The sequence below is a fragment of the Nerophis lumbriciformis genome, linkage group LG09 (genome assembly GCF_033978685.3).
Source record: "Nerophis lumbriciformis linkage group LG09, RoL_Nlum_v2.1, whole genome shotgun sequence".
Lineage (NCBI taxonomy): Eukaryota > Metazoa > Chordata > Actinopteri > Syngnathiformes > Syngnathidae > Nerophis > Nerophis lumbriciformis.
Window position 1 is genome coordinate 38,852,501 of NC_084556.2, and position 25,871 is coordinate 38,878,371.

At 39.5% G+C, this 25,871-nt stretch overlaps 1 protein-coding gene across 3 annotated transcripts in view; it reads right to left on the reverse strand.

Moving 5' to 3' along the window:
- Nucleotides 1-587: 587 nt before the first annotated feature.
- Nucleotides 588-25,871, reverse strand: part of ska2 (spindle and kinetochore associated complex subunit 2) — a 36,192-nt gene continuing 10,908 nt past the window's right edge. The window contains exons 2-6 of one of the 3 annotated variants that reach the window (XM_061963194.2): nt 12,494-12,563; nt 9,335-9,510; nt 2,794-2,868; nt 2,626-2,714; nt 588-989 (exon numbers count right to left, since the gene is read on the reverse strand). In XM_061963194.2, coding sequence (XP_061819178.1) covers nt 2,709-2,714; nt 2,794-2,868; nt 9,335-9,510; nt 12,494-12,563 — 327 coding nt within the window. In that variant the 3' untranslated portion in view covers nt 588-989; nt 2,626-2,708. Of the gene's footprint in view, nt 990-2,625; nt 2,715-2,793; nt 2,869-9,334; nt 9,511-12,470; nt 12,564-25,871 lie in introns of all 3 variants that reach the window. The other 2 variants (XM_061963192.2, XM_061963193.2) reach the window with 2 other exon arrangements.

Genomic DNA, 25,871 nt, shown 5'->3' on the forward strand with positions numbered 1-25,871 from the left:
AAATGATTGAAAATGGTGGTGTCAGGAATTGTTTTGTCAGATGTAAGAATTGTGCATCTAAAACAAAGTAAGGCAGTAATAAAAGATTTGTTTTCTGTGGCGCTGAAGACCAACCTGACGGACGCTGCTCTTCTGCTCTCGCCTCTTCAGATAGCTGTTACGTGAACAAAGCACAGCTTCACAACGGATTCCACAATATTCATCTAATTCCAAAGACTATAAAAATGGGACCCATTGCCTCCCTGCATGGCACTCAGCATCAAGGGTTGAAATTGGGGGTTAAATCACCAAAAATTATTACCGGGCACGGCCACAGCTGCTGCTTACTGCTCCCCTCACCTCCCAGGGGGTGATCAAGGGTGATGGGGCAAATGCAGAGAATAATTTTGCCACACCTAGTGTGTGTGTGACAATCATTGGTACTTTAACTTTTTAACTTTAATTCTTGTAATGGGCTGAGAGGGGACTAGAGCCGACACGCCAACCCTTACCAATCACAACAGAGTAGGCATAATCAGGGAGGATGCTGCGGAATTGAGATTATTTCGGCCAAGATGAGAAGAATGTAGGTTTACCCTGTACACAACTTGAGATTTATGGACAATTTTATTAAAAATAAATTTACAACAGGGACCCACTGAGATCCAACATCATTTTAAAAACGCCTCAATGAGCATGATAGGGTTCCTCTAAATATACTAAACAGTGTATCTTATTAGTATAGAGATACATATTTCATAGTATTTTCAATAAACCAAAGTGACAAATATAAATATATAACATGGCTCTCGCATTCTCCAGGTTTATTGTGTTAGTTTGCGGCCCACATTGGAGAAAGAATGGATCCCTTTGCCTTATTAACTGTGGCCCCTGCTTAGTCCTGTCAACGTTTACATTATGTGTGAAGGTGCAGTCTTTTCTGTTTGCACAGGTGCTGTTGGTCTGTTGGCTTGGTGTTGCGCTTCATCTTCAACAAGTGAAGAAAGTCACTGTGTAGGGCAGACAAAAGCAACAACAACGTATGTCTTATTATTATTATTATAACACTCAAGCATAATAATCATTGTAACATTACCAGCATTTCAGATTAATCAATTCAGGCTAGCGGCAGTCATGACTACTGATAGTGGTTGAAAATGTATGAAAATCCTGTTCCTGAATTAAAGTCTCCTGCTTTGGAAAACTCGGCCTTCCGGTGAAATATGTAGTAAATAACCAAATCAATCAGGCCGGGTCCCCCGGGTCACCTCCGACAGGTACAGACAGGACAAACGATGTGCGACTTTGGCGGATGCAGAGGCAAAACTAGGACATGGGAAGAGGTCGGAAAAGCCATGAAGAACGACTTCCGGACAGCTTCGAAGCCGGACCACCAATCGCCGCCCCAGGAGGGGGAAGCAGTGCACTGGCAACACCGTGTATAGTGGGGACGGCGTGCTGCTGACGTCGACTGGGGATGTAGTGGATTGGTGGAAGGAATACTTCGAAGACCTTTTCTATCCCACCTACATGTCTTCCTTTGAGGAAGCAGTGCCTGGGGAATCTGTGGTGGCCTCTCCTATTTCTGGGGCTGAGGTTGCCGAGGTAGTTAAAAAGCTCCTCGGTGGCAAGGCCCCGGGGGTGGATGAGAACCGCCCGGAGTTCCTTATGGCTCTGGATGCTGTGGGGCTGTCTTGGTTGACAAGACTCTGCAACATCGCGTGGACATCGGGGTCGGTACCTCTGGATTGGCAGACCGGGGTGGTGGTTCCTCTCTTTAAGAAGGGGAACCGGAGGGTGTGTTCCAACTATCGTGGGATCACACTCCTCAGCCTTCCCGGTAAGGTTTATTCAGGTGTATTGGAGAGGAGGCTACTCCGGATAGTCGAACCTCGGATTCAGGAGGAACAGTGCGGTTTTTGTCCTGGTTGTGGAACTGTGCACCAGCTCTATACTCTCGGCAGGGTCCTTGAGGGTGCATGGGAGTTTGCCCAACCAGTCTACATGTGCTTTGTGGACTTGGAGAAGGCATTCGACTGTGTCCCTCGGGAAGTCCTGTGGGGAGTGCTCAGAGAGTATGGGGTATCGGACAGCCTAGCCTGATTGTGGCGGTCAGCTCTATGTATGACCAGTGTCAGAGCTTGGGCCGCATTGCCGGTAGTAAGTCAAACCCGTTTCCAGTGAGGGTTGGACTCTGCCAGGGCTGCCCTTTGTCACCGATTCTGTTTACAACTTTTATGGACAGAATATGTAGGCGCAGTCAGGGCGTTGAGGCGATCCGGTTTGGTGGCTGCAGGATTGGGTCTCTGCTTTTGTACATATATGACTTTTGCCTATATATGATTATTTAATTATAGATCTCCAGTATCAGCAATTGGGTCAATAATGTCAAATGATGTCTGAAAACCTTCGACAAGTTCACTTCATGTCAGTCCCCGCCCATCAGGAGGTTTGAAAGTGTAAAATACGGTCCGCCTTGAAGACGGACTCTTTTATTTTGAAAGTAAACCGGATAATAATATTTTGTGTTTGTGCATGACTTCCTGTCCAAAACAGGCAGATTTTAGCTGAATTGATCCGCCGTTTAGCTGCGACCGGCAAAAATAGAAGCTCTGCGTATATTTAGGGAATGGTACGGCAACGTACCACAGGCTGTGGAAAAGGACACGTTGACGTGAATAAAAACGGAAACAGTCTGCTGCTGTGGCGATTACGCACCACAGGCGTGATCAGTCCTGTGGAAATAAGGGGTAAGTTCCATGTAAACCTGGCATGTACTTGTAAGTTATTGGTACTGAACCAGTGACATCTTACCTTAGCAAGGGTCTCTCCAACACGATTATTGGAGAGTTCTTCCAACTTCAGCACTGACTCAATCAGGCAGGGAACCTGTCATAGGGTGGCACAAAAAAATATAGCAGAAATGATAATAAACTCTATTGAAATCTAAGTGGATAGACAAAACACGAGGAATATTTATTGATTGAACGCAATATAATAAAACTTCCACGAGAAAAGCACTAGTAGACCGCAGTAAAAAAATCCCTGAATCCAGACTGTGATCTGGATCAGCCCCAAAATGCATCCACTTGTTCCTTATCCCATTTTGGACTTTCCCTGAAAGTTTCATAACAATCTGCCCATGAAGCATGTTTAGTCATTCTTCTTGTTCCAGTGATAATGTTACTAACACCTTTACATTTTTCATTCTTTGTTTCATTGCAGCAATTTTCTACAATCAAAAAAGGTTTTTGAATTATGAATAACCTAGCACCCCATCAGAAATGTAGAATTTTTTGCAAATTAATTAAAAATTAAAAAAACCTCAAAAATATTATTAAGTATTCAGACACTTTGCTCAATACTTTGTTGATGCACTTTTGGCATCAATTAAAGTCTTTTTGAATACGATGCCACTTAATTGGCACACCTATCTTTGGGCAGTTACGCCCATTCCTATTTGCAACACTTCTCAAGCTCCATCAGATTGAATAGGAAGGTTTTATCCAAGATGTCTCTGTACATTGCTGAATTTATGTTTCCCTCTATCGTGATTAGTCCCCCAGTTCCTGCCACTGAAAACCATCCCCACAGCATGATGTTGCCACCACCATGCTTCACTGTAAAAATGGTATTGGCCCGGTGATGAGCGGTGCCTGGTTTCCTCCATACATGATGCCTGGCTTTCATGCCAAAGAGTTCAAGCTTTGTCTAATCAGACCAGATAATTTTGTTTCTCATGGTATGAAAGTCTTTCAGGTGCATTTTGGCAAACTTTTTACTAAGAAATGGCTTTTGTCTTGCCACTCTACCCTACAGGCCGGATTAGTGGTTTGATGCAGAGATGGTTGTCCTATTTGAAGGTTCTCCTCTCTCCACAGAGGAATGCTGTAGCTCTGACAGAGTGACTATCTGGTTTTTGGTCACCTCCCTGACTAGACTAAGATGAATGCAGCAATATACAGAGACATCCTGGATGAAAATCAACACTTCTCATCCAATCTGATGAAGCTTGAGAGGTGCTCCAAAGAAGAATGGGCAAAACTGTCCAAAGATAGGTGTGCCAAGCTAGTGGCATCATATTCAAAAGACTTGAGGCTTGAGCAAAGGGTCTGAATAATTATTTTTGTACATGTGATTTTTTTAAATTTTTAATTAACTTGCAAACATTTCTAAATTTTCGTTTTTTTTTCTGTCAAGATGGGGTGCTGAGTGTACATTAAGGAGAAATAAAATGAACTTTTTAGATTCAAGCAAATGGCTGCAATGAAACAAAGAGTGAACATTTTGAAGGTGTCTGAATACTTTCATACCCACTGTAAAAATAGAAGATTAGATATGTCAAAACCGTAGTAGTCTGCTAAGTACAAATAAATAAAAGCACTCTACTTGGCAAGCAGGCATCCTTGATTAAATTTTTGTGCCTTATAAAACCATACAATGTTGCCATAAACTTTGTGTCATCTCTCTGCATCATCATATCTATGGCTGACGGACATGTTGCTGCACTGTGTGGATATTATTGTCTCTCCTGACTGATTAATCGACTTGCTAAATTTCCTCTTCTTAGTTGGTTACTCTTTGCTGTAATATGGTTCCTATTAGCCTTCTGTTGAAGTGTACAACGCATTTGTTATTTCTTGTTTCACTACTTTACATTTAAGCAAGCTTAGCGCCGCAGCAAGCTATAGCTTGTCTTCTTCTCCCTCCTCAGTGTGTGACCGTGCTAACCCAGCTAACACAATGTTAGAATAATGTTAGCTAAAGGTTCTCCTTTGGTTGGTCGGAGCCAAACCTACAACCAACTTTTAGAGAACATGAGCATTAATGCCGCATTTTAGAACAGTCTGTATTAGTTAATTTAACATAAGTAAATAATCAATGTTTGGACATCTGTCCATCGTTTCATGAATTGCCCACTTCCTAATCGTGATGCATCGGATAATTGATCATTTTTCCCACCTCTACCATTACACTACTGCCATATAACATCTTGGACTTGGAACTGTAATTGCAACTTAAAGGGGAACTGCAGTTTTTTGTCTATCATTCACAATCCTTAAGTAAGACAAGAACAATTGTGTTTTTCTTGTTTCTATGCGTTCTAAATACTAAATAAATGCGGTCAAAAGTCTGCTTACAATGGGGCCTATGGGAGCCGCTCTATTCTGCCTATAAAGCCCTTAAAAGAACATCCAAACACTTCCATTATTGTTTTATACATGCTGTAAGTGTTTACGTAATGTAGTAACGTGCAGATTCATTACATCATTTAATTTTTATGTATTTTTATAATTTTAAGCATTTGGGGCGCATTAATTTAAAAAAACGCATCACGACGTTCGCTTTTTTCCCCAACCACATCACTGATTATTAATTACTGCAGACTTAATGAGAGCCAACAAACATAATAAAACATCACTTACTGTACAATATCTGCTGTCATTAGGATGTCGACTGATATAATCTTGTAATATTCCCGTTTAGATGAAGAATGACTCATAAACCTCGCAAAGCAAAGGGGGGTGGAACCAAGCGTCTGTGTCATTTTTCGCCTTTTCCGGGCTTAAATTGGCTGGCAAAGTGTACCAAGTTGTCGAATTACATCCTCACCCTTTTACAATCCAGATGACAGGCATGATTTATGTTCTACAATAAAACTTCCATGAGCAGAGAGGCGAGAAAGCAGCTGACCAGTCGATATGTCAACATAGGCACACAAGGGGGTGTCAAAAGAAATCAATTTTTGAATGAATCACAATTTGTACTTGTAACGATTCTTAATTGATTATTTTTTAATCTGTCCTGTCCAGTCACTCAGGAAAATCACATTGTTGATGTAGATGCCCATATCTGCTGTACAAATTTACTTTTGGAAACGAGAAGTGTAAGATACTTCTCTTGTTGACTTATTTGTATTTGACTTTATTAAATGTTTCGGTAGAATTTTATTAAACAAAACCAGTTTTCTTTTATGTAATATAGAAATGTATAAGAGCTCTTAATCTATTTGATGGAGGAATGTAGCTAATCATACAACTGGCCCCTAATGTTATTAAAAAAGTATTGATTTTAAATCAAGAATCGTTTTGAATCAATAATCGATTCTGAATCGAATTGTTACCACAAAGAATCAAATCGAATCATGTGGTGCCCAAAGATTCACAACCCTACAAGTTTGGGATCACGGCGCCGCTATACAGTAAATAGTTTGTGTGCATTTGCTCTTCCAATAACAATATCACTAATATTTGGTTAATATTCAGTCACAAAATGTAAATGGGGTATCGTCGGCGGTTTTTGGATAGTTATTTATTGGGTTTTATTGGCGGAATAAAAGGACCTCTCATTGGCTCCGTTGTAAGCGGACCTTTATTTATGTTTATTTACGGCGACATATTTCAATACCTTTGTTTCAAGTGTTATTAGGTCAGGCCAGTTGCAGACTAAAATGCACTATCGTATATGCTAATCTACAATGGATTTGTCATAGAAAGGCTACTATTAGCAATTTTACATGGCAGTTTCAACACCTCTTAATTTGGTAATGAAAACTACAACTGAGATAAATGTTACAATAAAACAGCTGGTGTGTAATAAACACAATGCTTACAGTATAAAAACTTTGTAGAGTGCAACATAATATTCCGCTTCAAGGAAAGAGCAATTGCTTTGTTAAACAACATACCATCAATAGCCTATACAGTACTGCCATCTAATGTCTTGGAAGTGCAACTGCATTGCAAATGAGTCTCAAATACTCCTGGGCAATATAGCCCTAAAAATAAATTATCCGTTTGATTTATTTATTTTACCAAAAAAAAAAAAATTACGATTGTTTTACTACTTTTTATAGAAACCAAGGAAGACAAATGACAGAGGTCATTCAAAACCAGTTTTACTTGTATTTGATCAAAAACGAGTTGTTTGATATGAAACAGCATACACTGCATCTTACTCTTAGCAAAATTCAAATTTGTATAATGTTTTTATTTTTAGATAAGATATAAATTGTACTTACAATAATAATTTAAAGAACTAAATCAAGAGTTTCCTTTGGAAGGCAATATTTGAATAAATCACTTCTCTATATCTAAATGTAGCATTGTACATTGCATGCAGATAAAACATCTCCAACATTGAGATTAACAAAGTGAAAACTTTAAACTTGAGTCTTGAATAAAATACTTCTGTAAACAAAAATGTAGCATTGCACACAAATAAATAAACTCCAATACATCAATAAAGATACCAAACATCAATAAATAGTAATAACAATCAGATTAATAAAGTGCCAACTTAAAATGTGTGTCTTTAATAAAATAATTATGTAAATAACAATGTAGTATTGTACGTTGTATGCAAATAAATAAATAAGTAAAACACTGAGATGACTATATAGTTTTATAGTTAGTGGATAAAAGCATGCTTTTCCATGAAGTATCCTGGGCTCTTTGTTAGCGTGTACTGATTTTAAAGACAATGTACAGTTAATTGCACATGTCATATATCACTATATTGATGATTAAAAGCCTTATAACCCCACGAGAGTTTTGCAGCAGCACACACGCGTATGAGCTCTTAGGTTCGTATGTTCAGAGCGACTGCTTTCGTATTCGCTCTGTGCAATGTTCTCTTTTTTCATCATTCATAGCATCATCATACATAACATATGTAAATTATTCCACCGGTAAGCTGCTTTTAAGCAGGACTTTGTTGTTGTTGCGATCTTGTTTGCCTCGCACAGAGTTGCATTAGATTTTCCCCACTCAGCTCGATACTGTTTCAGATGCTGGAATAAGTTCTTTGTTCAGCTTTTTTAAACAAACTTTTCAGCGTGCAGTCATTTGTTGTGCGCCTGTTGCCGTACATCTAAAGCACTGACAACATTTTTCTTTTCATTGAAACAAACGTTTTGCTCTAGTTAGCATTAGCATTATCTATGTTTTGCTGGGCTTGTGGATCTCCGCTAAGTAAGCAAGGGGACGGGCGAGGGCTCCGGAAGCTCATCGGGGCAAATACTATGCTGGAGTAAGTAGAGAAAAACATTTATTTAAAAAAAAATTGTTTTTTAATCAAATTTATCAATAAGCCCAGGGCTAGACTCAAATGTACAACAATAACAAAACAGAGGTGGACAGCACAGTTTTTTTATCAACAGACAATTAACATTTAAAAATTGGTACCATGGAGTTCAAGTATCGATTCCCAGTTAACGGGAATGGGTACCATAAGGGTTCAACTGTGAACGGAACCCCTTCCTATTCATCAAAAGGTCAACCTTTGGAACATGCACATTTTGCCTCTTTGCTATTTCATTGCAAATTAAAATCTGATTTTAATTTCTTTACCCATCCAGCCATCCATTTTTTACCGTCTGTCCCTTTCGGGATTGCGGGGGGTGTTGGAGCCTATCTCAGCTGCATTCAGGCGGTAGGTGGGGTACACCCTGGACAAGTCGCCACCTCATCGCAGGGCCAACACAGATAGACAACATTCACACTCACATTCACACACTAGGGCCAATTTAGTGTTGCCAATCAACTTATCCCCAGGTGCATGTCTTTGGAGGTGGGAGCAAGCCGGAGTACCCGAAGGGAACCCACGCAGTCACGGGGAGAACATGCAAACTCCACACAGAAAGATCCCGAGCCCGGGATTGAACTCAGGGCCTTCGTATTGTGAGGCACATGCACTAATCCCTGTTCCACTGTGCTGCCTAATTCCATTACCCTACATGTTAATATATTATGCATGTAAACTTGGAAGTAAATGTTTATATACTACATTACTCACAAGGCTTAGCACCATAGAGAGAAACAGGAAGTAGGTTTAAGCTATGCTGGAGGACTGTTTGCGTAATAAATAGTTGATTTATTGTTGCACTATTTCGTTCCAGTTCATCTACATAAGAAAAAAAAACTAATAAACAAAATAAGTTTTGATTATAGAGTTGACGTGCGCATTTGAGCACTGTTCAGAGACAAACTATATTAGCAAAAATGACGCCGTTTGGCCAAAATATGCAGGAACGTTGTAGGCATTAGACAAAATTGTGAGGATGCGCATAATTCACGGGAATTGGTTGAATTTGCAAGAAATGGTGCGATCACAACATGGCAAATTCCTTGAGGGGCTGATCTATAACAGGATAGAAAAAACCCAGTTTACCCTCTTGTCAGTCATCTACTCTGTAGTTGTCTAGAAATGTCTTCAAAAGACTTTCCCAACTTTGATAAATCTACAATTCTGCTTCTTAGAACTTTTGTTGCATGAACAAAAAGTATGCACTTATTGAATTGAATTTCATTCTTTGTGCCATGATCTTTGTGAAATCAACATGTCGAGTGAATACCTCCACGCCGGTCTGTTGAAAGTGTTGCATCAGCGCCATGACACCGTTGACTTTGTTTCTGATGGAGAACATGCACTCATTTTGTGCAGCTGCAATCTCTGACATCTGGGAGAACAAAACTTTGTGCTTGGCTTTAACGGCTCTCAGTCTGTCCAGCATCATGACGGGGTTCTCCTGCAGGCACAGTGCAGTTGACAGAGTAGTTGCATAGGCGACAAAATGAAAACACCACATTTAATGTAGTGCATACTTTCTTCTTACATATCCACTGACTTGCTACAACTTTATGACCAGCTCTGTCCAATCAGGTAGTAAAATGAGGTGACAATAACAGAAACAGCTGTAAGTAGTATTACACCCTCAGTTGATTTGTATTTTACTGCAAACTTCTACCACAAAAATCACATTCTTTTATTCTTCCTTCAGTTGATTAATCCTGCAGTGCCCACAAGAGCCATCTACTCATATGGGCCAACAACAGCAAACATGGAGGTGGAAGCATTCTGCATTGGGGATTTTTGTCTGCTAGGGTTACAGGAAGACTTCACCACTTTGAGGGCCCATTTAAGTCATCTGACCTCAATCCCACTGTAGATCTGTGAAAGGATTTTAAACTTTGAGTTGCGAAGCGACAGCCTTAAAACTAGGGGTATCCCGAAACAACTTTTTCACTTTTCGATACAGATATTGGAGCTTTGAGTGTTGGCTGATACCGATATATTGCTCAGTTACAATAACAGCACAAAATACACTTATTATTTTGTAGAGTGGAATGTCAGAAAAGATCAAGTGAAATTAGTCAAAGAACAATGATGGTATGAAAAACACTAACCTATTTATTAATTGAATGGACTTATGCTGTCTTTAGATTGAACTGCAGTGGAAATTGTTTGTGTGCTATTCTGGGCAGAGCTATTGAGTACGGTAGCTACAAGCTCCTGGCAGCCTAAAGCCGGAGCCTACCAAGTTTACTTTTTGTAAATGACTTGACTAAAAGAAAACAAAAGACCCACCATGTGTGCTTATTGAAGTACATTTAGATGTTAACTGGCTGTCCAGCTTTGCACAAATAAACATGCTGCAGGACAGCTTGTAACGGAATTTATATCGGACATTTTATAAGCACGCTGATTTTAGGGCTGAGTATTGGCAAGGACTTCATGATACTTGATACTACATGATACTACAGTGTTGCAATTCTTTGATATTGCAATATAATGCAATATTCTACAGTTTTCTGATAAATGTCAAATGCATCTTAAAATACAAGTTGTACATATGTACAGTAAATCAGTGGTCCCCAACCATCGGTCCGGGGACCTGCACCGGTCCATGATGCATTTGCTACCGGGCCGCAGAGAAACATTAAATAATTTATAAACGACTTCATTTTCTCTGACTTAACTTTCGCATGTTCCACGAGACACACCAATAAAGCTTGTTTATAGATGTACAGTAAAACTCCTCATAGGAAGTTGCCATTTGTTATAGTTTGTTATAACTTTGTGAGATGATACAATGCACATTAATGAACATATAAAATATAAATGTGACAGATTGTAGCCAAAGGCTGATTTCCATATGCAGTCTCCAGCAGGTTGATGGTCACCTGCTGGGGATCTCTGCAAAGAAACAAGCCAAGGGCTCCCACTAATTCAGTGTTATAGTGAGTTGTACAGGTAAAAGCCAGTAAATTAGAATATTTTGAAAAACTTGATTTATTTCAGTAATTGCATTCAAAAGGTGTAACTTGTACATTATATTTATTCATTGCACACAGACTGATGCATTCAAATGTTTATTTCATTTAATTTTGATGATTTGAAGTGGCAACAAATGAAAATCCAAAATTCCGTGTGTCACAAAATTAGAATATTGTGTAAGGCTAATACAAAAAAGGGATTTTTAGAAATGTTGGCCAACTGAAAAGTATGAAAATGAAAAATATGAGCATGTACAATACTCAATACTTGGTTGGAGCTCCTTTTGCCTCAATTACTGCGTTAATGCGGCGTGGCATGGAGTCGATGAGTTTCTGGCACTGCTCAGGTGTTATGAGAGCCCAGGTTGCTCTGATAATGGCCTTCAACTCTTCTGCGTTTTTGGGTCTGGCATTCTGCATCTTCCTTTTCACAATACCCCACAGATTTTCTATGGGGCTAAGGTCAGGGGAGTTGGCGGGCCAATTTAGAACAGAAATACCATGGTCCGTAAACCAGGCACGGGTAGATTTTGCGCTGTGTGCAGGCGCCAAGTCCTGTTGGAACTTGAAATCTCCATCTCCATAGAGCAGGTCAGCAGCAGGAAGCATGAAGTGCTCTAAAACTTGCTGGTAGACGGCTGCGTTGACCCTGGATCTCAGGAAACAGAGTGGACCGACACCAGCAGATGACATGGCACCCCAAACCATCACTGATGGTGGAAACTTTACACTAGACTTCAGGCAACGTGGATCCTGTGCCTCTCCTGTCTTCCTCCAGACTCTGGGACCTCGATTTCCAAAGGAAATGCAAAATTTGCTTTCGTCAGAAAACATGACTTTGGACCACTCAGCAGCAGTCCAGCTGGTGTCGGAATTTTGGATTTTCATTTGTTGCCACTTCAAATCATCAAAATTAAATGAAATAAACATTTGAATGCATCAGTCTGTGTGCAATGAATAAATATAATGTACAAGTTACACCTTTTGAATGCAATTACTGAAATAAATCAAGTTTTTCAAAATATTCTAATTTACTGGCTTTTACCTGTATTTCCCATGCACTTATTTTTGCTGTACTCATCTGGCACAGGCCCCGAAGGGAATAAGCGGTAGAAAATGGATGGATGGAAGGTGGAAAGCCGGTCGCTGAAACTAATGTCTACATTAAATCGGTCCGCGGTGCAAAAAAGGTTGGGGACCACTGCACTAAATGACAGTAATACTACATTTGATAAACTGAGTCAAAGAAATGATTATACCATCACCTTGGCCTACTGTCCACTGATTATACCATCACCTTGGCCTACTGTCCACTGAAGTAATATCGATTGGATACTAATGAACATGCAAATGAAACTCACTTTGAGTAATACTTCAAATCCCCCATCTTTCCTATGGTATTATTCTAAATGTAAACTGTAGCTTAGTGATTACCTCTGAGAAACATCCATTCTCTGCTGTGTGGTTGATGAGCTCCAGCTTGAGGCGGTTCTCAATGTAGTCCAACTGAGCTTCCGACTTGGAGAACTATAATGACACCATGTAGATTTGTAGGTAAATTAACAATAAAATGTTTTATTCTTAACATGCACATCAAAATAGTCGCACTGACAAGGGCTCCAAGTCAAGAGAAAATAAAAGTGTGAATTTATTCAGCCTGTTTCATACTGGCACAATTTTGGTAAACACACAAGTCAAGATAAGAGGGGTCAAGATTTGGTCATGATTACCTAAAAATAAGGCTGGACAAATAATAAAATTTTGATTTTGATTATGGCTTCTCACAATTATGAAAATATAATAACCGGGGGGGGAAGCGATTAATGAGCCGCACAACGTGCATGCAAATTCCAAAGCTTGTGACGGTTAAACAGACGAGGAGCGAATGAGTAAAAAAAGAGAATGTCTACTAGAAGTCTGGAATGTCACCATGGTTGCTACTTTTTATTTGACACAGCACTAGTATGCCTAATCAATAATCACTAAACTCAACAAAAAAATACAGCAAATTATTTCCGCTTTCACTTAACCGCGGATGGAGTCACATAATTGGCCAATAAAACGGAATCCGCTGATAAACCCAGAATAATTGAAGGTAAATTGACATAAATGTGACTGCAATGTTGTCATTGGTAAATAATGTATCCGGTAGCACTCATTTATCCCCAACATGCTGTAATGAAACGACTGGAACTGTGTGATGCATAACATTGTATTGTATGCAAGTTCAAAATAAACTGAAACTGAACTGAACACAATAAACCGCTCCGTCCGGAACTTGACAATGTTGAGATGGTTACTTAAAATAGCGACTAAACTACAAAGCTAAAGCTAACAAGAACATTCCATACATCCACAATACATCTCATCTGCTAGTGTTGTTGTGAACGACATCATCGATGTAACAATAGTGCACAAAAGCATTCGCAACTTGAGAGGCGCTTTGTCTTGGTTTTTTTAACAGCCTCAAGGGAGTCGCCTCTTTACATGTCAAGCAGCAATACAACAGAACAGCGCACTTCCCCTTTCACAATAATAGCGCAGTGCGCCACATCTGGTCTGACAGCGCTAACAAAATGAAGGTTTCAAAAAGTACCCTACACAAGCATATTTGCACTTATTGATACATTTAAAAAATGATTATGCTTTGACCTAAAATACTGGTCAAAATTGTCCAAAGATGTATTACACCAATAAATGTGAGGATGTTTGCATTTAATTAACAATATTTTTAATCAATTTCATTTGACACATAAAGCACCCACTCTTATGGTGGTAAAGTAAGTTTAAAAGGTAAAAAACAGAATTAAAAACAATTTAAACTGAAAATCTAAACGCTATTGTTTTTTTACATTGATATTGTTATTTAAATGTTTTGTTATAACTAATATTGTTTTACTTGGTGTGGTTTATTCGTTACTAATGTATATTTAGGTTTTTAAAACTAAATTTAAAGTTGAGTTTTGTTTGTACAATAAATACTAATGTTTTCAAGTTAATGAATAATTGTGTAATCAACAGTGTTGGGACTAACGCGTTACTAAGTAACGCGTTACTGTAACGCCGTTAGTTTCGGCGGTAACTAGTAATCTAACGCGTTATTTTTTTATATCCAGTAACTCAGTTACCGTTACTACATGATGCGTTACTGCGTTATTTTACTTTATTTTTTAATGTAGTATCGGCTAGAAACAGAAGAAGTGTCGTCCTTCTGTCTCACAAGGAAAAGAAAAGGCGTGCTTTCCTCGACCGAGGAGCGGAGCGCAGGGGAGACGTTCCTCCAGGGCCTATGTACTTCGGGGCTAACACCCTTCACTTTACCCGGCAGTGGGTCTTTACAGCTCCGGACTCGAGGGTGAATGACGAGGCCGGCGGTTTGTTGCAATTTTGTGACTTTATTGGTGTCTTACACGCAGCCATCCACCAATGCTAGAGCACCTGCACGCATCCACTGTTGCGCTCCCTCACCTCTCTCGCCCACTCACTCACTGACGTCACTCACCTCACATTCTGTCATTTCTTAAAGGGCCACACACACACACACACACACACACACACACACACACACACACACACACACACGCTACTCTCATAACAACTAAAAAGACATCATGGCGAAGCCAGAAGTCGAGGTTCTTAACATGGATACATTGTCACTACTTTTCTTTTGTCGAGCACAAAGAAAATAACATTTTAGTTAAATGTAAGTTGTGTCTTGGATCAAAGATCCCATCTACTTAAAGTTAAAGTGACAATGATTGTCACACACACACTAGGTGTGGTGAAATTATTCTCTGCATTTGACCCATCACCCTTGATCACCCCCTGGGAGGTGAGGGGAGCAGTGAGTAGCAACAGTGACCGCACCCGGGAATACTGCCCAAAACAGCAATTCAAATCTGCTGAAACAGCTACATAAATGTAAATGGGTTATACTTGTATAGCTTTTCTACCTTTTTCAGGAACTCAAAGTGCTTTGACACTATTTCCACATTCACCCATTCACACACACATTCACACACTGATGGCGGGAGCTGCCATGCAAGGCACTAACCAGGACCCATCAGGAGCAAGGTTGAAGTGTCTTGCTCAAGGACACAACGGACGTGACTAGGATGGTAGAAGGTGGGGATTGAACCAGTAACCCTCAGATTGCTGGCACGGCCACTCTCCCAACTTCGCCACGCCACATAAGCAACATGCTTTGACGAAGCTAGTAAAGAGAGACACAGACTCCGATGCCACTTCACCTCCACCTAAGGATTTTAACGGAGGCAATGCTAGCCAGGACAACATTGATAGAGCCATTGCAGCGTATGTGCTAGAAGACATGCAGGCTATTTCTACAGTGGAGTCACCCGTTTTCAGGCAGCTAATTAGCATGATACCGGCGTCAAACAACAAATGGCACAGAAAACATGTTCCAAGTACCTGGACAGTGAGTACATAAACATGGAAAGCGAGCTAAAGAAAACACTCCAAACTCTGCCTCTGCTCATCATTGAAGGTACACACTGTCAATTCTCTTATATACTATTTCATTCTAGACTTTTAGAGTGTTTGATTATCAATTCACTCTAATTGTATAGACTATAAAGTTCACAAACATAAAGAGGGATGCTAGTGGGCCAGGCCAATCTTTCATTTTCTCTAAACTAAAACTGGGGAAATGTGTAGTCTTCTGGGCTTCACTACAGTGTTGATCTCCTGAATACATGATTTTATTTCACAATTCCTTGAGAGAAAAAAAATGCCTGATTAGGCTTTGTGTATGTCATGTGTGCCTTCCTTGGGTGAAGCCAGCTTTACAGCTATGTTGTTATTATGCGGTTTGTTACTTATGTATGTTATGTTGCAGCTATTTCAAATAGTTTTGTCAATTTGTTGTGGCCTGAAATAAATTGGCCCTTTGAAACATATCTTTGTCTTTGTGTGTTGTATGTAGACCACATTGCTTAGCAGAGTTCAGTGATGCAAATGCATGTCAAGTTGATCAACACATTGTATTATTCTCCAGTGTAATAACAGTACTGAAACGAAGGCTAAAAGGGCATTAATGGGAGCCTTAAAAAAAAGGAGAAAATAATAAGTAACTAAATAGTTACTTTTCACAGTAACGCATTACTTTTTGGTGTAAGTAACTGAGTTAGTAACTGAGTTACTTTTGAAATAAAGTAACTAGTAACTGTAACTAGTTACTGGTTTTCAGTAACTAACCCAACACTGGTAATCAATCATGATTGCAATATCAATCAAAATATTTGTGATGATTATTTTTGTTATAATCGTCCAGCCCTACTGAAGGAGGGAAGTGTGCTGTGCTGTTGTTCACAGCTGGACGAGTAAAGAGGTGACTCACTTCAGCTGTTTAAAAAATTAGAGCGCCTTTCAAGTTGCAACTACTGTGGTTCACCCAACCCAATGGGTGTGTGGATTGCTCTTGTTAACTCAGTGGCCTAGTGGTTTGAGTGTCCGCCCTGAGATCGGTAGATTGTGAGTTCAAACGCCGGCCAAGTCATACTAAAGACTATAAAAATGGGACCCATTACCTCCCTGCTTGGCACTCAGCATCAAGGGTTGGAAATGGGGGTTAAATCACCAAAAATTATTCCCAGGCGCGGCCACCGCTGCTGCCCACTGCTCCCCTCACCTCCCAGGGTGTGATCAAGGGTGATGGGTCAAAATGCAGAGAATAATTTCGCCACACCTAGTGTGTGTGACAATCATTGGTACTTTAACTTTTAGCTTTGTCGTTTAGTTGCTGTTTCAAGTGATTGCCTTGATTGTTTAGTTCGGCACCGGACAAATTGTTTTCCAGAACAAATTGTTCTTCTCACAACGACAGCATTTCACTCACATTTATGTTAAATTCCCTGATATTCAGCATTTAACAGTGGATTCCGTTTTATTGGCGAATGATGGTACTCCATCCGCAGTGTCATTAACATGGAAATCATACGCCTTACTTTTTTGTTGAGTTGTTGTTCAGTGATTATTGATTAGGCATACTAGCATTGTGTTAACTACGTAGTAGCAACTATGGCAAGATCCCAAACTTCAGTAGGCATGCTTTTTTTCCACTCATTCGCTCCTTATCTGTTTCACCGTCACAAGCTCCAGAATTTGCATGCGCGTTGCGCTGCCATTAATCGCTTTTTTTCAATGATTCTATTTTCATAATCGTGAGACGCCATAATAGCAATTTAAATTAAAACTTGATTAATTGTGTAGCCATAATAACCAGTATAGAAAATGGGCTACGGAACAGAACAACGCTGTTTACATTATTGTATTGTGTTTAACCTGCTCATGCAAAACTCTTCATGCTGCTGTTTGTGTCAGTCAAATGATCATTTGTGCTGTTTTTGAGTTACTTAAGATGATTTTATAGGTCGATACAAGTGCAACCAGCACCTATACAAATTACACAAAAATTGTTGCAATGGTTTTTGTCGTGGAATGTATCGATTGTGCTGTCATACTTTTAGATTTATTGAATACATAGTACATACTCCAAATGAAAGAAAATAGTCTCATTCTTGACTGCTGCATTAGTGCCATAACCATTATTGATGTGCTATGTTAGTATTTTAGTTATCAAGCGTAAATGTAAGTTTACCAAGTGCCCCATTTGTACATCCATCTTCCATTTTCTACTATTTGTCCTTTTTGAGGTCACGAGGGCTGGAGCCTACTATCCTTGCTGCGCTTACACCAATTTTAACCCAAATAGTCACAATGCATAGTGCTATGTTTGCGCCATCCTCAAGTATGTGTTTTGCTTTAAAGGGGAACATTATCACCAGACCTATGTAAGCGTCAATATATACCTTGATGTTGCAGAAAAAAGACCATATATTTTTTTAACCGATTTCCGAACTCTAAATGGGTGAATTTTGGCGAATTAAACGCCTTTCTATTATTTGCTCTCGGAGCGATGACGTCACAACGTGACGTCACATCGGGAAGCAATCCGCCATTTTCTCAAACACCGAGTCAAATCAGCTCTGTTATTTTCCGTTTTTTCGACTGTTTTCCGTACCTTGGAGACATCATGCCTCGTCGGTGTGTTGTCGGAGGGTGTAACAACACGAACAGGGACGGATTCAAGTTGCACCAGTGGCCCAAAGATGCGAAAGTGGCAAGAAATTGGACGTTTGTTCCGTACACTTTACCGACGAAAGCTATGCTACGACAGAGATGACAAGAATGTGTGGATATCCTGCGACACTCAAAGCAGATGCATTTCCAACGATAAAGTCAAAGAAATCTGCCGCCAGACCCCCATTGAATCTGCCGGAGTGTGTGAGCAATTCAGGGACAAAGGACCTTGGTAGCATGGCAAGCAATGGCGGCAGTTTGTTCCCGCAGACGAGCGAGCTAAACCCCCTGGATGTCTTGGCTCACACCGTCAAGAGAAGAATATCGACCCTAGCTTCCCTGGCCCGCTGACATGAGGGTATGTCTACAGAATATATTAATTGATGAAAATTGGGCTGTCTGCACTCTCAAAGTGCATGTTGTTGCCAAATGTATTTCATATGCTGTAAACCTAGTTCATAGTTGTTAGTTTCCTTTAATGCCAAACAAACACATACCAATCGTTGGTTAGAAGGCGATCGCCGAATTCGTCCTCGCTTTCTCCCGTGTCGCTGGCTGTCGTGTCGTTTTTGTCGGTTTCACTTGCATACGGTTCAAACCGATATGGCTCAATAGCTTCAGTTTCTTCTTCAATTTCGTTTTCGCTACCTGCCTCCACACTACAACCATCCGTTTCAATACATGCGTAATCTGTTGAATCGCTTAAGCCGCTGAAATCCGAGTCTGAATCCGAGCTAATGTCGCTATAGCTTGTTGTTCTATGCGCCATGTTTGTTTGTGTTGGCATCACTATGTGACGTCACAGGAAAATGGACGGGTGTATATAACGATGGTTAAAATCAGGCACTTTGAAGCTTTTTTTAGGGATATTGCGTGATGGGTAAAATGTTGAAAAAAACTTCGAAAAATAAAATAAGCCACTGGGAACTGATTTTTAATGGTTTTAACCCTTCTGAAATTGTGATAATGTTCCCCTTTAAGATGGTATTTTAAACTTGATGTGTGCCAATGATAAAAACGCATTACAAACTCAAACGCGATTCGTGCTGACGTAGAAGCTAACTTATCACTTTCCGTACACTAGAAAGAGTTCCTCAGTGTTTGCTATAACAACAATAACATAGTTGCTACAGCTTGGATATTATACAGGTTACAGAACGTAAATGAAGTAGTTTTGATGGTTTTTGAGTGCATTTTTAACGTAATTTAGAGGTGGAATGGATTGCTCCTATTCGCTGCATTGCTAGCCACCAAGAACGAGCCGATATTTATATGTTAGAATGCGGGGAAAAACAAAACTAAAATCTTTTGTCTTCCTGTCTCTCATAAGGATTGTGAACAATAGGCAAAGTTCCAAAAAAGTGCAGTTTCCCTTTAACTCTTTTAGGTCTTGCTCACATTTGCTTTCTTTTATGGTTTTTGAAACACTTGTAGGAAACATGTGTTTAAGAAATACAAATAATATCAAGATAATACTTAAATAGGAAATAATAACGATTAAAAGTATATAAAGAAACCTTTAACGAAGCGATCGCTGCAAAACTCATGCATTGTTTTACTCTGCTCCCGAGGACTGCAATGTGTGTTACTTTTTCGTCGTCGTTTCCACAAATCTTGCACTTTTCCGCCTTTTTGATTAATCTCTCGAGGAACTCTGAAATAACATTTATCCTTTCCGCGATTTGAACGGTTCGTACAGCTGACAACAATTTAAATATAGCATTTTGTCTCGAGAAAGGCTAAATGCCACCTAGTACCCATTAAGAACACGAGCAAGCTTGACTACCACCGGTATTCATTGGGTGGGACATGAGCTGGACGTGACGTCAGTAACATCCCAGAAATTGTTGATAACAATTAGGGCTGTCAGAGTTAACGCATGTGATTATCACAAAAAAGATTGCTTTAACCATAATAATAATAAATGTTATATTAAATTTATAAGACGCCTTTCTGGGCACTCAAGGACACCGTACAAAATCACAACAATAAAATCAAATTGGATAAAAAAAAACAACAACAACAAAGAGAAAAGAAAAGATGATTACAATGAATAAGCAGTCAGGAATAGGTGTGTTTTGAGTCTTGATTTGAAGAGGGATATTGAATCTAAGTTGTGAAGGTTTGGTGGTAAAGAGTTCCAAAGATGTGGGGCAGAGCGACATGTATAAATGTAAATTAATTACGCAATTTATTGATATGCTCCTTCAACTATAGTGGAACTGCATTTTTTGGAATTTCACAATTCCTATGTAAGACAAGAACACATGCGTTTTCTTTTTTTAATGGATTCTAAGTCTAAAATATGGCACGTACTGGGAGTACACTATTCCGCCCATGAAGCCCTCTAAATGAACATCCAAAAACACCACCAATACTCCATTTATATCTTGTGAACTGAATATTAGACTTAGACAACAAACTTTAATGATCCACAAGGGAAATTGTTCCACACAGTAGCTCAGTTACAATGATGGAAATTGTAAGGATGGAAAGGACAATGCATGTATAAATAGACTAAATATAGCGATATAAAATATAACATACATTAGTAATATTTACATAATATATGTACAGTATATTATATATACTGATATATTATATTATATTATGTCTATATCATATATACAATATACAACAATTACCATGTACAATATTACAGTATATGTGACAGCTGCAGCATTAGGGATGTCCCGATCCAGGTTTTTGCACTTCCGAGCCGATACCGATATTGTTTTTGCACTTCCGATCCGATACCGATACTGACCGATACCGATACTGACCGATACGGGCCTATCCGAGCATGTATTAAAGTTTAAAGTTATTTAGCCTACTTAGTTGTCAGAATCATGTTGAAAAGAGTTTTAGTACTCTTGATAACAACTAACCAGCTGTTTTAGGAGAGTTTGAATAATACACAATGGTTGGTAACAAGAAACTGACCTGTTTATTCAAGGATAAACACAAATTAGACAAAATTATACATGACAAACAGAAATGGCATCATTGAAACTAGGGCTGGGCGATATGGCCTTTTTATAATATTGCGATATTTTAAGGCCATATTGCGATACACGATATATATCTCGATGTTTTGCCTTAGCCTTGAATGAACACTTGATGCATATAATCACAGCAATATGATGATTCTATGTGTTTTGATTGATTGATTATTTTATTAGTAGGTTGCACAGTGAAGTACATATTCCGTACAATTGACCACTAAATGGTAACACCCGAATAAGTTTTTCAACTTGTTTAAGTCGGGGTCCACTTAAATTGATTCATGATACAGATATATACGATCAGATATATACTATCATCATAATACAGTCATCACACAAGATACCGTATTTTCCGCACTATAAGGCGCACCTAAAAACCACAATTTTTCTCAAAAGCTAACAGTGCGCCTTATAACCCGGTGCGCTTTATTACGATTAATTTTCATAAAGTTTCGATCTCGCAACTTCGGTAAACAGCCGCCATCTTTTTTCCCGGTAGAACAGGAAGCGCTTCTTCTTCTACGCAAGCAACCGCCAAGGAAAGCACCCGCCCCCATAGAACAGGAAGCGCTTCACCCGCCCCCATAGAACAGGAAGCGCTTCACCCGCCCCCGGAAGAAGAAGAAAAAACGCGCGGATATCACCGTACGTTTCATTTCCTGTTTACATCTGTAAAGACCACAAAATGGCTCCTACTAAACGATCTGGTTCATAAAAAGACGCAATCTCTCCATCCGCACACGGATTACTACCGTATTTCACAGCAACTGAACCGCACTGTGGAACGGGAGCACGTACGGTGAATATTCGCTCCACAGGGAATGAGAAGTCATCCTTCACTGTGGTTCTAGCTTGCCATGCTAACTTCCACTCATGGTGATATTCAAAAGGAAGACCTTGCCAAAAGAGACCTTTCCAGCCGGCGTCATCATAAAAGCTAACTCGAAGGGATGGATGGATGAAGAAAAGATGAGCGAGTGGTTAAGGGAAGTTTACGCGAAGAGGCCGGGTGGCTTTTTTCACACAGCTCCGAAGGCGAACACACCTTCACTAAGACGGGCAGACAGCCTCGGACGACATACGCCAACATTTGCCAGTGGATCGTAAATGCTTGGGCAGATATTTCGGTCACAACTGTGGTCCGAGCTTTCCGGAAGGCAGGATTCACAGAACAACAGCGACACTGACTCCCGATGACTTCTACGAGACGGAACCGGCCATTTTGGATCCCACGCTTGCGCAACTTTTCAATTCGGACACCGAAGACGAAGAATTCGAAGGATTTACGAATGAAGAATAACTTCAGAAGGTGAGCGCTATGTTTATTTTGTGTGTTGTGACATTAACGTTCGAGCAACATTATGTTGCTATTTATTGCTCTACACCATTTTGAATTTTACTATGTTTGTGATTGCACATTTGCGTACATTTTGGGACAGAGTTGTTAGAACGCTGGTTTTCAATATATTATTAAAGTTTGACTGAACTATCTGACTGTTTTTTTGACATTCACTTTAGCGCAGCGTTTTTTTGACATTCACTTTAGCGCAGCGTAGGCGCGGCTTTTAGTCCGGGGCGGCTTATTGGTGGACAAAATTATGAAATATGTAATTCATAGAAGGTGCGGCTAATAATCCGGTGCGCCTTATAGTGCGGAAAATACGGTAATCACATTGAATTATTTACATCATTTATAATCCGGGGTGTGGAGGGGGGCGCCTGATGTAAGTGTCAAAAAGACAGCCAAAAGAGTTTGGTATGAGAATAAATCTAAAGTTAAAATATAGGGTAGAAATGCACCCATTTGCAGGAAATGTAGTCTTGATTTTCAATGCTTGCATGTCTACATTAAAACATTCTTCTTCATACTGCATTAATATATGCTACTTTTAAACTTTCATGCAGAGAAGGAAATCACCACTAAAAAAAAATCACTATTTTTTTCATGCGGTGTTGATGTGGAAATGTTTGCCTCTGCATTTTGATGGTGTGGACGTGTGGCACCGAATGGAGATAAGCGTCTCGACAGACGTTACAATATTTGAACAATGATGACGAAAACTGTTTTCTCTGTCGTGTCCGTGTGTCGAAAATTGTTATGCGCTTATTTTTTTATTTGATTTTGTGCGTGGCATAGATTTGCCGTGCGCAGAGGACGTTTGAGCAGGCGCGCACCTTAGCGGCTGCGCTAGCATCACAGCTAACATTAGCCATGCTGCTACCTCTCTGCTGGGAGAGGACGTATACGCATACCTGCCAACTTTTGAAATCAGAAAAACCTAGTAGCCAGGGTCCAGGGGCCGCAGGCCCCGGTAGGTCCAGGACAAAGTCCTGGTGGGGGGTTCAGGCTTCGCCCCCCGACGCAAAATGATTATTAGCATTCAGACAGGTTAAAATGTTGCTAAAACCATTACTTTTCTATCAGTCACAGTGACTTTTCAAAACAAAAATATTACAGCAAAAATCATACGGGTTGATTGACATGTTTATTCTGTAAGCTAACTTCAATAGTTTGAAATTATTTTGACAGTTAATGCCAGTTATCCTTTCAACCTTTCACAAGACTTCAATTTGTTAATTGAAAGTATAAACAGTATAAACACTTTTTACAGTAAACAAATGGTAAAACAGTACTAAACAATTCCATTAAAAAAAAAAATTGGTGTCATTATTAACTTTCTGTCCAAGCTTGTATAATCTACTGCCTTGTTCAATTGTAAAAAATATTCTGTGCCTAAAATTCACGTTTCTATCACAATTATCATACTGTAAACATGGTAAGCTAACTTCATTAAAATTAATAGTCCTGTCAATAGCATGGAATTACAATTCAAATGTAGTTTTTTTGTAAGCCTTTCAAAAGAATTCAAAATATGAAAAATGAATGAAAATTAATTTAAGCAATCAGACACTTGAAAAGTGGCACATCACATCTCTAATGTAATCATTTTAACTTTTCAACAGAAATAGCACTGCAAAAATATTAAGGACATACTTCTGTATTTTGGTAGTTATGCTGTCAACATTTAACAAGATTTCTTCAACTTGGACTTGAAAGCATAAATAGTATAAACACTTTTAACAGTATAACAGTACTCAACAATTCCAATAGATAACATTGGTGTCATTACCTTTTTGTGGCTAAAATCCGAAAAACGTTGAAAGTTTTCCACTTGTATCGCTAGCAACGGCATTAGACTTGTGTTTTTTTGTCCCAACGTGGTCTTTTACATCGCTAATTCCTCCGTGTCCGATCGAAAAATCTTGTCTGCACAAGGTGCAATTCGCGTAGTTTTCACACTTTTTGGAACGGATAATTATTCCCGGATAGGCTTTTGAATATTCTTCACGGAATGACTGCAGTTTTCTTTTCGGTTTAAGACTCGTTTGCGATTTTTCTCCGGCTGATTCCATGATCGTTCGCTCGTTTGTAAACAATGGCAACAGGTGCCTCGTGCTTGGCAGCGGTGCTATAAATAGCCTCGTGCATGGCATTCGGAATGGCTCGATAGGAAGTTACGGGAAGCAGTGTCGATTGTCATTGTTGTTACGCGATTTCGTGAATAAAACTTTTTTAAATATATTTTTTTAATTAATGAAAAACCGTATTTTTTATCACTGCAACCGTAACCCGGAATAGGTTGATGAAAACCGTAATAATTACGGGAAAACCGGAATAGTTGGCAGGTATGTATACGTATGTGACGTAACAGTATGTGACGTGTGTAAGAAGTTGCGCTTGCTGTCTGTGAGAAGGAGACAGAAGAAGGAGTGGGAAGAGCCTGTAGTGCAATGCCAGCAGCTAAAAGCAACTGCGTGAGAATCCACAGACCTGTGGATGTGTTGAAGGTGTGCTGGAAAATGCAGAACGGAAATAGGGAGCAGCAGAAAAGTGGAATGTATTATTTAAATCTGTGCGTTGGAAAACACGGACCGGAGTTTTTTTTAAACTGGATCTGGATCGGCATTTTCCCATGCCTTGCCGATACGCATTTTTTGGCAAATATCGGCGGCCGATCCGATCCAAATATCGGATCGGGACATCCCTATGCAGCATAAAATAGAGATTATTAACCAAGTATTAACAATACAGTTATTGTAATCGCTAACCCTGACAAACTATTTTAGTGGTGCCGGGATCACAAAGAGCTAACTATCTTATGCTGCTATATTGACATATTGGGCCGGTGAGCTTCTGCATTGCCTATGAGCTGGTGAGAGTTAATTCTAGATCATAAATCGTGCCTCTCATCTTGATAACAGAAGGTTGTGGCCATGAACCGAGAAGTTGGTAATCGTTGACCCAAAGATGGCGAGAAGGACACGAAACAACACTTGTTTACAGCCACCTTTTTTTAACCTCTGGGTGGATTATGATTAATTTGTCGTCCAAATGGGAAGATATAAACATCCCATGAGTCGGCATCCCGCTGAGAGCAGACATTGTACAGTAAGTGATTGTTTTATTATGTTTGTAGTATGCTAATTTTTGTACTTGGCAATACTGCTACTTGATGCTTATTGTTAAACTAGAGCTGGTTCTGTTAAGCACACAGCCATTATAACTTGTAGATCATCCTTCTTATAACAAGGTTAAAAAAAGATAAGGTTCTGAATCATAGTTTTCCCAAAGCAATTGTTGTTGGCGTTAATGAAGTCTGCATGATTAGTAGTTGTTGTTGAAGAGAAAAGCTAATGTTGTGATACATCTGTGAAAGTAATACGCTGC